Source organism: Oreochromis niloticus, linkage group LG18 (genome assembly GCF_001858045.2).
Source record: "Oreochromis niloticus isolate F11D_XX linkage group LG18, O_niloticus_UMD_NMBU, whole genome shotgun sequence".
NCBI lineage: Eukaryota > Metazoa > Chordata > Actinopteri > Cichliformes > Cichlidae > Oreochromis > Oreochromis niloticus.
The window spans coordinates 36,856,444-36,869,895 of NC_031982.2; the positions used below are offsets into that span (position 1 = coordinate 36,856,444).

A 13,452-nucleotide genomic window follows, 5' to 3' on the forward strand; every position below is an offset into this window, starting at 1 on the left:
ATTCCCCTGAACAGCTACCCTGAGGTACCCCTGAGCAAGGTACCGTCCCTACACACTGCTCCCTGGGCACCTAAAGACTGCTTCACTGAGTGAATGGGTTAAATGCAGAGAGGAATTTCCCCACGGGGATCAATAAAGTACACTTTCTTTCTTTCATATACATGCATGCTCACAATGAAGTGTTTATATAGGGGAGTCACTGTGTTAAGCATTTGATGTTCAAATCACATGACCCATATATTAGTGAAGAATTTGTGCCACTTGTTATATGAATACATGTTTATTAATACTGTTTGAAAATGTAACCATGAGGATCAGAAAGAAACCTTTGATAGTGTTCTGGCCAAATATGACTAGTCCAACAAAGTACTAATTCAGCTTGGCATTGCTAAAGTATGTGCATAGGACCCCTCCCCAGCATTTAACTGTGCAGCAGAAGCATGCAGCTGTGTTTGACTGGACTGCTTCACGCCGTGTGCAGCTCTTTAACTGGCTGTACAACAGATGGCTTTGGATGGCATTAAAGCAAAGGCCCGGGGCCCTTTCTGGGGCTCTAAGACAAAAGCATACAGCTATTTAAATGACTGTAAAGCAAGAAACCTGGCCTTTGCAGGGCATGTAACTGGGATTCTGGTTCTCGCCTCAAACACCCGAAGCATGGATCACAGTTTATGTCTGGCATGTGCGCCGCCCAACAAAATTGTTGAATAGATTAACTGATTAATCGCTTTTCTGTAGACATTCAGACTCACTTTGGCCATGAAACTGTCAAAGGGACCCAATGCAGTGATGGATGAGAGACTGGTATGCAAGACGTTATGGTGTAGGGTCGTGCAGATCATAAGTAGGAGATGAAAAGACAAAAACAAAGGATGAAAGTATATCCAACGACAGGAGGGGGGACCACTGTCCCTGTAAGATGACTCCGATATCCATTGGGACTCTTTTGTCTGCTGCTTCTTTCCTGTCTGTCTTTTGTGTGTGTTTCTGCTTTAAAGCTCTACACTTGCTTTGCTTTTCATTCACTTTTCTTGCTTTCTATGTGTTATTTCTGCTTTTACAGTTTTTCTCAGTCGCTTTGGTGCGTTTCTCAGATCAGAATTGAAATTCTCATAACTATTAGTTCAACCTCCACAACACTCAGTCATTTGTGCACATCATAGTAGCAATTTCTCCCCTCTCTGAACAAACTGCAAATGATCTTGGACATGAATCAGTTGCTTCCATACATTTCCCTGCTGCTTCCTGACATTTCCATTTGCTTATGTCATGTCAGTCAAAAGTAATCATACCTATGGATGCTGAATAGTCGTTCCCAATAAAACTAATAGTCATACATCTATTGCTTGAGTCATCACACACAAAATTGTTGAACTAGTTATCACATGCCAAATATTGGCCATCTGTCAAGCAAATCCTATACCTTTCTGTATCATTTTTCCTGGAAATGGCTCCGAAATTGAACAATTGATCTCATGTGAATTACAGCTGTCACTCATGAGGAGGCGTGTGAAAGTTCAGTTGTAACCAATGACAAACAACTTGTTCACTGTCAATTATGGATGAATCCTGTGAATCCCCAATTGGCAAGCATATATAAACTGCGCAGGAGCTAGTGTGTACCATTTCTACACTTCTGTGACACAAAATGGAAGGTCAGCACCATGGAAGAGGGGTGAGGATGCGGGGAGGAAGGGGAAGGGGAAGAGGGAGAAGAGGCAGATATAGGCGGATTCCTAATGAAATAAGGGCTACAATTGTGGACCATGTTGTCAATCACGGCCTCACCATGGAGGAGGCTGGTCGAAGGGTGCAACCCAATATTGGAAGAACTACTGTCAGTTCAATCATTCAAACATTCCGTAGGGAAAACAGGTATGCAAACAGTAATTCACTGTACTGTACTGTGCCATCTCAGACACATCACATGTTATTGTACTGTATTTGCAAATTCACAAAAAGTCCACTCTGCACCACATAGGATTGTCAGACAACCTCGCGGAGGCGGAAGAGGGCCCCTTTTTACCCCACAGCAAGAAGAAGCCATTTGTGCAATGGTCATTGCAAACAATGCAATAAAGCTGAGGGAAATACAAAGCGCTGTCATAGAGAACTACACGGTATTTGGCAATATTGAATCTGTTTCAATTTCAACAATTGACAAAGTACTCAAGAAGAATGAAATCCACATGAAGCAATTGTATAAAGTGCCATTTGAACGAAACAGTGACAGGGTGAAGGAGATCCGTCACCAGTATGTGCAGGTAAAGCTGGTCTTCTATGTTCTGCACTGCAAACTGTTTTACAGTACTTCGTAGTTTCATGCAGTACACTTGCAATTCCACAGCACATACTCTACAATGTGTTTTACCAAATGCATGCATTACTGTTTGTTACTGTACACAGGCATATTGTGACATTGCATTTCTGTCTCTCTCTAAAGCGTGTACTGGAGCTGGAAGCCAGGGAAACACTGCACACATTCATATATGTTGATGAGGCAGGTTTCAATCTGGCCAAAGGCAGAAGGCGTGGAAGAAATCGCATTGGACAGAGGGCAACCACTGAAGTCCCTGGTCAGCGCGGAGGGAATATTACCATGTGTGCAGCCATCTCAGACAACGGCGTCCTCACCCATATCCCCCTTCTTGGTCCATACAATACCCAACATCTCCTGACATTTTTAGACACTCTTTACAGGGACCTAGTCCCTGAGAATGAGAGAGGTGGAGGCCAACTCAGCAAGTATGTTGTTGTCTGGGATAATGTCCGTTTTCACCACTCCCATCAGGTCAGAGAGTGGTTTGCAGCACATGACAGAATTCTGGTTGAATATCTCCCTCCATATTCCCCATTCCTTAATCCAATAGAGGAGTTTTTCTCTGCCTGGAGGTGGAAAGTTTATGACCGGCATCCACATGAGCAAATGGCCCTGCTAGCAGCCATGGATGCAGCATGTGACGACATCACAGCAGGGTCCTGCAGAGGATGGATTCGCCACTCCAGGAGATACTTTCCTCGCTGCATTGCGAGGGATAACATCTGTTGTGATGTTGATGAAAATATGTGGCCAGACAGACGGGAACGTCTGGATGTGCCAGAATGATTTACTGTACTGTTACATGTGCTGTTTATTGTTCACATTAGTGCACAGCTCTACCAAATGGGTGATTTTATGTTTACATGTATTCTACAGTGAACAAGTGACTGTAGCATATTTTTCTTTTGCACAATTCTGTAGGATTACAAACACTTCTACACAATGGAAATGTGAAACGTACGTATTCAGTGTCTCAGTTACTCCCAAGACTCCCATAACATCTACAGTGACTTCACTGCACATTTCAGATGGCTGTACAGGTAGGCCATAGTGCTGTCGTCAGCATTTTCAGGTGTCACCAATTGTTTTTGCAATGGGAAACACTGAAATTATAAACTGTCATAGTGGAAACATGACAATGCCATTTGACTATCTTGTTCATACAGATGGTGTCAAGACTTTTCATTTTGATGGCACTGGCAGTTTCATTGACATGGATACTTGCTTTTGCGGTATGGATAATCAATTCTGTGCATGTGACGTGCTTTTGCAGGCTATCCACTAGGTTTTGCAGTTTGCACTAATTGTTTTGGGAAATGCACTAACTGCTGTGCAAATGTTGATGGTGTTCTGAGAAACGCACCAAAGCGACTGAGAAAAACTGTAATATTCAATTGAAACTGTGCACAGCATTGTGCAACTGAGGAAATACAGTAAATCAAACATTTTACAGCAAACATAAACTCACTTAGACAGTAAACCTTACTGCAGTAGTTTTGAAACAAAAAAAAAAACAACTGAAAAACAGACACTGCTGCATATCAATCATTGATATCTAGACGCTCCCGTCTGTCTGCCCACATATTTGCATCAACATTACAGCGAATGTCAGCTCTATCGATGCATCGGGGAAAGTATCGTCTGGAGTGTCGAATCCACCCTCTGCAGGACTCTGCTGTGATGTCATCACAAGCTTTTGTAGATTCAGTATGCACCTCATGCCAATCCTGTCTGTTGGTTTACATTATATATATACTCGTAGAGTAGGGGATACTGTAACGCGATTCACCTATGACTGGGTAGAGGAGGCTTTTCATTGGTTGCAAGTAAGAGTAACACACACCAATTTTCATTAGTGTGAGATAAGGTTCACCTGAGAAAAGTAATTTATGGAGATTTTCATGTGAACTCCTTAAAAATAGGGTTTTCAAAATGGGTGTACAAATTGTTTGACAAGATGTTCAACAATTTTGAGTGCACTGACACAAGCAATGAAATGAAGACTATTAGTTGTATGGACAGTGACTATTCAGCCGGTACAAGTATAAATAATTGTGACATTCATGATAGAAGCAAGGAGATAGTGATGAATAGCAAGTCAAAAATGACCATTCTTTAGATATTTGTACTTACTCAACTGCTTCATGTCCAAAGGCATTTGCCTTTGGACGGAATGAACATGAAACTGCCACAAGGTTGTGCCAAAACGACTACATGTTGTGGAGGTTGAACTAACTGTTGTGCAAAGTTTAATTCTGTTGTGAGAAATGCACCAAAGCAACTGAGAAAAACTGTAATGATGGTGTTGGAACTAGGGATGCAACGATACCAATTTTTTCAAACCGATCCGATACCGATACTTGGATCTGAGTACTTGCCGATACCGAGTACAAAAACCGATACTTCTGCCACACACAAGTTAAACTTAACCGGTAGTAAAGAAACGACCCCACACAACTCTTTAACACAAACGAAACGTTTACTGAACGTAAGGGCAGAGACAAATACTGTACAACACATCCCTTTTTTAAACTCAAATGATATTCCAATTCCTTAACCAAATGAAATACACTGTATAAATGAAATAATTCCCTTTCAAATTATATTAAACAACCCAACTTATGTTATCACCTTTTGGTAAGTGACTCACTAATATACACTCCAAAACACGTTATATAAATCCACTAAACATACAATATTCACACATGGGCCCCACACACACTCACATTCACACTTGTTGCAGGCCTGTTTGCTGCTCACGCCGGACGATGGAGAAAAATCCTCTTCTCCCCAGTAAGAGCACAAAAGTCTGACTTACAGTTCCGTTGCTCGGTAGGTCGCCGTTCACCAGTCCCACACTAAATCCACTCCCTGCGGACCCGATGCTGTCTCTGCTACAGCGCGTTAGCCAGTCACTGTCCAGCTCTCCGACAGTCCATAGCAGCTGCCTCCGTGGCGCAGCCAAGCAGTCCGGGCTAGCCTTTAGCCTCGGCGGTCATGGCTGGAAACACAGTTTTCCACGGACGGTGGTGCGACCGTTGAAACAAAAAGTCACTTCACCCACACTCTGTTGCGAAGCACCCACACGGTTAGCTTTCTAGTCACACACTCTTTTGTGCAAGTTAACCTCAGTAAAACTAGCCGAGTCTCTCACTTTGGTTCAGCTAACCTCGTGCATCTCTCCATGCCGTTCTCTTCTGTGAACTGTGAACACCTTATGTGGCGTTCAAGTCCATGGGAATTATGAGTATCTACTACCAAATTCCCATCCGGGCTACATTAGTATCGGTTCATGGTATCGGTTGACTTTTACGAGTACGAGTACGCACACATTTTACAGTATCGGCACCGATACCCGATACCAGTATCGGGATCGGTGCATCCCTAGTTGGAACCATCAGCAGGTCTGCAGTCGTGGGTGAAGAGGGAGTAGAGGAAAGGGCTCATCACACAGCCTTGTGCAGCGTGATGGAGACTGCATCCTCTGTGCTCCTTTTCTGACGGTATGCGAATTGGTGGGGTCCAGGGTGGGGAGTGGGAGACAGGATTTGTAGTGTGCTAGGACTAAGCACTTTGTAATGATGGTGGTGAGGGCTACTGGGCGGTAGTTGTTCAGGCTTGATGGGTTGGAGAATTTTGATGGCTTGGTAAATTTTGGTATGTCCTGAGATTTGATTTTCACCCAGGTGTCATCCACATACCAGAACCATGACTTGGTGGTGTTCCTGTGTAGAAGAACTACCCAGGAACCATGACGGTACTGGGTCTGAGACCCAGTTTTTTGTGTATTTTTGTTTTATTTTATTGATTATTGTATTTTTCTCTGTTTCATGTTTTATTCTAAAGGGGTCTGGTGCGTTTTTGTCATTGTGTTTAGCTTCACTTTCCTGTGACATCATTATGTTTCATTTCAGTCAGCTGTATCCCCATATGTTTACCTCCCGATTACCTCCTGTGTACTTAAGTCCTCTGTTTTCTGTGTTTCATTGTCAGGTCATCTGTTGTGCTACGCCATAGTCTCATCATAGCTTTTATAGTTTGGTCACAGTTTCATAGTTGTCATAGCCTGTTCTCAGTTTAGTAGTAGAGCCATAATAAAGGCCTAGTACTGACCCTTATGCAAAATAGGTGGAATGAAGACACAGTTCCAAAAGCAAACACAATTGATCTGTGCTGAGAGCGGTCCTGTTGCTGAGGTTAGGGTGATCCTGTAATCTCTTACAAACTACCTCCAACGCTTCCATGACTGGGATGCAAGTGAAGACAGATGTAACATCTCTCTTCACTCTACATGTACTGGTTAGAATAGAATAGAATAATCCTTTAATTGTCCCACAAGGGGAAATTTGGTTGTAACAGCAGCCAGAAAGACACATATACAAACAAACAGTACACAGGACACAGAACAGAAACATACACAATTTTTTCTTACATATTTACATTAAGGACAATGGTTACTATAAACAGAGTACTGTACAGTTATTAAATTACAGTTTTTTTTAATTGGTTTGGCGCAGTTTCCACAAGCAATTGGTACATTTTCAAAACTCTTCGTACTTATATCGCAACAGATCATCAAAAGTGCACCTTTTTCAAACATTTCAGCATATTTCCAATTGTGTTAGTACAATACACATAATGGCAAAATATCCTTTTCACTACACAAAATAAGTGTTTCATCTAAATAAATGTTTCGTTCACAGTTACTGCCTTTCATAATGTTATCACTATAAAATTTTTGATTTGCATCTCTTATCATTCAGTTTAATACATTTGTCTGTCACTTCATTCAACTGATCTTAATGTTTAATCAATGAATCATTCATTATGTCCATGGATTTCCAACTTGACTGATTGTTGTCTGGTCATTTGTAAGTTACACATTGCTGCAAGAGCTTTCAATCTAGAAATACTAATTGCTAATTGTGTCCCCCTGATGATCACAATTAGTTACCATATAAGTAGAACTGTGTTTGAGACTTTGCACTGTTCAAATATGGAGCAGGATAGACTCGTAGGGAGAGGAAACCTTCATCGGAGAGGTGGTGGTGCTCCTCGACAGAGAGGTGGTCTTCAGAGAAATGTAGGCAGAAGACAACGCACCATCATCTCTAATGAAGTCCGGGCCATCATTGTTGACCATGTGGTTAACAGAGGCTTTACCATGGCTGAGGCTGCCAGGTTGGTACAGCCTAATTTACAAAGGTCAGCTGTCAGCTCTATCATCCAAACTTTTCGCCAAGAAAACCGGTATGTCTGCTATAGCAACTTCACTTCTAAAATATAGTACTCTATTGTATAGATGAACAACATGTAATTGTCAGTTTACAGTAATGTGATTGGTAATACTTCAATATTGACAGTATATGATTGTCCTCAGAATTAACAGGAGACAACCTGGTGGTGGTCGCCCACGTGTTTTGACTGACCAGCAGGAGTTGGCTGTGGTGGACATGGTCAGGGCAAGGAATGACATACGGCTGTCTGAAATCAAACAGGCTATTGAGAACAGCAATGACACCTTTGCCAATGTGCCATCAATTAGCCTTCCAACGATTGCCCGGCTTTTGAAGAAGCACCAGGTTTCCATGAAACAACTTTACTTGGTTCCTTTTGAGAGGAACAATGTCCGGGTGAAACAACTGCGTTCAGAATATATTCAGGTACAACACTAAACTGGCATGCAATTACTGTAACAGTACTGACAACTATTAGTTGTAAAAAAAAACTAACTAAATTATCATTTTAGAGGGTGATGGAGCTGGACGCTGCTGTGAATCATCACAAGTATATTTTCGTTGATGAGGCCGGTTTCAATCTGGCAAAAACTAGACGCAGAGGACGTAACCTTATTGGACAAAGGGCTACCATCCAAGTCCCTGGACAACGTGGGGGAAACATCTCAATGTGTGCAGCTATATCTGAAGATGGTGTGGTAGGCTGTAGACCAGTTCTAGGGTCATACAACACTGAACACCTGATAGTTTTTTTTTAAAATGAACTGGAGCAGGCCTGTCAGGGAGAAGACATCGTCTATGTTGTTGTGTGGGACAATGTCAGCTTCCACCATGCACAGCTGGTTCAGGAATGGTTTCAAACACATCCTCGCTTCATGACCCTCTATCTTCCACCATATTCCCCTTTCCTCAACCCAATTGAGGAATTCTTCTCTACATGGAGGTGGAAGGTGTATGATCGCCATCCCCATGAGCATGTCTCCCTTCTTCAAGCCATGTGTGAAGCTTGTGGTGATATAACTGCTGAGCAATGTCAAGCCTGGATTCGTCATGCCAGGAGATTCTTCCCACGGTGCCTGAACAACGAAGACATCCACTGTGATGTTGATGAAAATTTATGGCCCAATGTTAATGACCGGCTTGATTAATTGTGTAAAAGTGATGAGAATAAAATAAAATGAAAATATATTTTGCTTATGTAAATGACTTGTTTTTTTTCTCCCTTTTTCATGTGTGTGTGTGTGTCTGTGTGTATGTATATGTATATGTATAGTTATATAATTTTTTTTATGTCTGAACATAAGTGTAATATTTGCTGTGTACAGTTTTACAGTTCAGTTACACTCATTCATCACCAAGGACAATTTGAATCGCTTACCTTGTATTATTTTCTCCTGAATGAAATGATTGGTAAAAGTACTAAGTTGAAAAAAGAGCTTACTGTTTTGTTTGGGTGATTAAAGCAAATGTTCTCAAACTATATCACAGTGATCATGTGTTCTGATACAATGATTACGTGGAATGTAAATATGTGCAAATGCAATGAAATCATGACATCTGATTTGAAAGAATGACTAGTGGTGTTACAAATGTGATCAAATGTGAGTTTTGTACTGAGAGATTTGAAAATGCACACTTTAGTTATGAAAATAGTGCCAAACCAATTAAAAAAAACTGTAAACATAAATAACTACAGATAAGAGGCAAACCAGGTTGTAGTGCAAATCTGTTGATTAACTTATTGCAGTTACAGCGCAGATGTAAACATCTATGATTGTTGGGAGCAGTTCTGATTGTACAGTCTGACAGCTGCAGGGAGGAAGGACCTGTGAAACGCTCCTTCATGCATCGAGGATGCAGCAGTCTGTCACTGAAGCAGCTCTGCAGCAACATTTCCATGCATGGGGTGGGAGACTCTGTCCATCAGAGATGTTATTTTGGCCAGAGTCCTTCTGTCTCCCACCACCTGCACTGGGTCCAGGGTGCATCCCAGAACAGAGCTGGCCTTCCTGATGAGTTTATCCAACCTCTTCCTCTCAGCTGCTGATAAACTGCTGCTCCAACATACAACACTATAAAAAATGACAGATGCCACCACAGAGTCATAGAAGGTCTTTAAAAGCGCTCCCTGTACTCCAAATGACCTCAGCCGCCTCAGCAGGTAGAGTCTGCTCTGACCCTTCCTGTAAAGAGCATCAGTGTTGTGGCTCCAGTCCAGTTTATTATTCAGGTGAACACCCAGGTACCTATAAGAATCCACTATCTCAATGTCCACTCCCTGGATGTTCACCGGTGTCAGTGTGGTGGGTCTGCGTCTCCGGAAGTCCACCACCAACTCCTTGGTTTTCCAGGCGTTGATCAGCAGGTGGTTCTGCTGACACCAGTCTACAAAGTCCAGAGTCCACTGTCTGTACTCTGAGTCGTCCTCACCTGTGATGAGGCCGACTATGGCAGAGTTGTCAGAGAACTTCTGTAGGTGGCATCGTGGGGAGTTGATGGAGAAGTCTGCAGTGTAGAGGGTGAAGAGGAACGGTGCCAGCACAGTTCCATGTGGGGCCCCCGTACTGCAGACCAGCGTGTCAGAGACACAGCCCTGTGACCTCACATACTGTGGACGTTCTGTGAGGTAGTCCAGTATCCACTGGGACATGTGGTGGTCCACTCCCGATAGCTCCAGCTTGTCTCTCAGAAGTCGTGGCTGGATGGTGTTGAAAGCACTGGAGAAATCAAAGAACATGATCCTCACAGTGCTTCCAGGCTTCTCCAGGTGAGTCAGAGCTCAGTGCAGGAGGTAGATGATGGCGTCCTCCACCCCAATGCCAGGCTGGTAAGCAAACTGCAGTGGATCCAATGAAGACCTCACCAGGGGGCGCAGATGGTTTAGAACCAACCTCTCCAGGGTCTTCATCAGATGCGATGTGAGGGCTACCGGCCTGTAGCTGCTGAGGTCCTTGGGATGGGAGGTCTTTGGTACCGGTACCACACAGGAGGTCTTCCACAGCTGTGGTACTTTCTCCAGTGACAGGCTCAGGTTGAACAGATGTCCTAGGATGCCACACAGTTCATCTGCACAGCATCTCAGGAGCCTGGAGCTGACGCCATCTGGACCTGCAGCCTTCTGCACCTTGATCTTGCGAAGCTCGTTCCTCACTTGAAGTGCTGAGATAGAAAGAGTGGATTTTGGGAGAGGGTGGTGTATGTTGGAGTCCACAGAAGCCGGGGGTGGGTGTAATGACTGGGAGCTGGGAGGTGTGAAGCTGAGAGGTGTGAAGTCCTGAGATGAAGGACAGGCAGTCCCTGAAGATGAGGGAGATTGCAGCAGGGGGGACGATGCCGGGGGAGGGGTGGGTGGTTGATCAAACCTATTAAAATATTTATTTAGGTCATTCACCCACCCCAAGTCTCCTGCAGCCTGGGGGGTTGGTTTTTGTCCTGAGATGGTCTTCAGGCTGTTCCAAACCCCTCTGATGTTGTCCTGTTGCAGCTGCTCTTCCATCTTCCTCCTGTAGTTTTCCTTTCCTTGCCTTATCTTCCATTTCAGCTTCTTCTGAACAACTCTCAGCTCCTGTTTGTCTCCAGATCTAAAGACTCTCTTCTTCTCCTTGAGGAGAGCCTTAATTTCAGGATTTATCCATGGCTTGTTGTTAGAAAAACACCGTACCTTTTTGATGGGTACGGTGTTGTCCACACAGAAGTTCATGTAATCCGTAATGCAGTCTGTGATGCTGTTGAGGTCACCCTCCAGGGGGCTGCAGAGGTTGTCCCACACAGTAGAACGGAAACAGTCCCTCAGGGCCTCTTCAGTCTCTGCCAACCATTTCCTTACTGTGCGTTTCACTACTGGTTCTCTGTGTACTAGAAGTTTATACACAGGCTGGAGATGAACCAGATTGTGATCTGAGCCCCCCAGGGGAGGGAGAGGTGATGAGCTGTATGCCTCCTTGGTGTTGGCATACAATAAGTCCAATGTTTTATTGTCTCTGGTGTAGCAGGTGACATAGTGGGTGAAGGTGGGGTTAGGTTGGGGAAACCTGCTGTCAGCTGAGACTGAAGAAGTCACCAAATTTTCTCCCACTGACAATGTCCAGATGAACAGAATCAACCTTTTGGCTTTCGCTTGCCTGGATGATTAAGCACGCATCAGGACATTATTTTATTAATATGTTTATAATGACAGCAGCACAAGCACAAACTTTTGCAGCATGAACGTGGCACAAACATTTCACATCAATTTTGTTCGATTCCATTAATGTGTGTGTGTGTGTGTGTGTGTATGTGTGTGTGTGTGTGTGTGTGTGGGGGGGGGGGGGACGGGACCTTTTGACCTTTATTTTTTCATGAATATCTTTAAAACAGAAGCAGCACAAACGACAATTTTAGTAGCACAAACCAGCACAAAAGTAGCACAAATGTTTGACATCAGTTTTGTTTTTTGATTCCATTAATGTGGGGGGGCTGGTTGACCTCTGATGACCTCTAGAAATGTTTATTAATATCTTTAAAATGAAAGCAGCACAAACCAGCACAAATGTTTGATACCACTTTTGTTAGATTTGAAGAAGGTGGGGGGCAACTTCACTCACATGTGTTTCCTGTGTGAGAGAGCGCCTTTTTGTTGTTGTTGTTGTTGTTGTTGTTGTTGTTGTGCAGAATGCTACAGGCATAGCTCTAAAGAATGTAGCATCATGGGCAGTGTAGTCCGTGCTGCAGGGAGAATCAACATCCCCGACATACCCTCACACAGACACTGCTATCAGGAAAGCTCGCCAGCGACTTTACTTCCTGAGGAGGCTGAGGAAGTGTGGCATGAACACGAACATCACCTCACATTTCTATCTATCTATCATTTTTATTTATTTATCTAGTTGATTTTTTTTCTTTTTACTATATTTTATAAACATTTTGCTCTTACTATTTTTTTCTTACTATACTGCTGAGTTACTGTCTGCTGCTTGTCAAAAACATTTCATTGCAATGTTGACCCTGTGCTAACTTGCATATCACAATAAAACTGAAAACTAAAGGTCATATCTTGGATTTAGCCCTATCCTTTGTAAAGCCACATTGTTTCCCCAGTCTGATCATATGTTTATTTCTTTTATTGCAAACATAAACGCTTCCAAAACCTGTACTTCTCATAATATCCCTTTCAGGAAAATAATAACCTTCTTAACATGTTTGCTCCCCTTAACCATTGAACTGTCTCATTTTCCCGTTCAGCACCATGGTTTACCCCCGACCTGCGTCATCTTAAAGCTCATTGTTTCAGCCAAATCCAATTACTACTCTGGTTTAATCAGTTCTAATGAAGGTAACTCTCTTTTCATTCTTCAGTAAAATTACAAAACCCCCTCCCACGTGTATTCTGCTGACTTTTCTAATTCTCTTATCTCTTTTTTCACCCGTAAAATCTCAGATATCCACCGTCAACTTAACTCTGCAGGAGCTTCCGACTCTGAAGTAGACTTCCTGTTTCCCCACCATCTTCCTGTCAGTTATATTAAGTTTTACTCTTCCCTCCATAACTGACGTATCTAATCTTATTAAAAAATCCAAATCATCCACCTGTCAGCTTGACCCTCTTCCCACTGTGTTAGTTAAAGCCTGTCTTCCCTCGTTAGCTCCTCTCATAACCAGTATTATTCACTCCTCCCTGGAATCGTTCCTTCATCTCTGAAAAAGGCTTCTGTTATTCCACCTCTCAAAACGTCTGGTGCAGATCCCAATAACTTTGGGAGTTAGAGAGGTAGCTGTGTATGTTTTTGTGTGAATCCTGGAATTAAGGTGTTTTTATTTCTTTACTTTTTTATTTAATATTTGACAAAACTCATGATTATGAATGAAAAGTTGATTCTATAAGTTGTGACAATAAATCTTAATTCCTGGATGTAAAAA

At 42.8% G+C, this 13,452-nt stretch overlaps 2 protein-coding genes across 3 annotated transcripts; both read left to right on the plus strand.

The window, feature by feature from the left end:
* Positions 1 to 1,679: 1,679 nt before the first annotated feature.
* On the plus strand, positions 1,680 to 7,096 carry LOC109201840 (uncharacterized). Of its 2 annotated transcripts, XM_025900212.1 has the most exons (4): positions 1,680 to 1,875; positions 1,982 to 2,264; positions 2,444 to 3,142; positions 6,807 to 7,096. In XM_025900212.1, the coding sequence occupies exons 1-3, from the start codon at positions 1,682 to 1,684 to the stop codon at positions 3,104 to 3,106; spliced, it is 1,140 nt and encodes a 379-aa protein (XP_025755997.1). In that variant the 5' UTR covers positions 1,680 to 1,681; the 3' UTR covers positions 3,107 to 3,142; positions 6,807 to 7,096. The 2 variants fall into 2 exon arrangements, with proteins under 2 accessions (XP_025755997.1, XP_019213039.2); XM_019357494.2 differs by lacking the exon at positions 6,807 to 7,096 and having other exon boundaries at positions 2,444 to 3,309.
* Positions 7,089 to 9,034, plus strand: LOC109201841 (uncharacterized). The gene is made up of 3 exons (XM_025900228.1): positions 7,089 to 7,501; positions 7,701 to 7,983; positions 8,070 to 9,034. The coding sequence occupies exons 1-3, from the start codon at positions 7,134 to 7,136 to the stop codon at positions 8,313 to 8,315; spliced, it is 897 nt and encodes a 298-aa protein (XP_025756013.1). The 5' UTR covers positions 7,089 to 7,133; the 3' UTR covers positions 8,316 to 9,034.
* Positions 9,035 to 13,452: the final 4,418 nt, after the last annotated feature.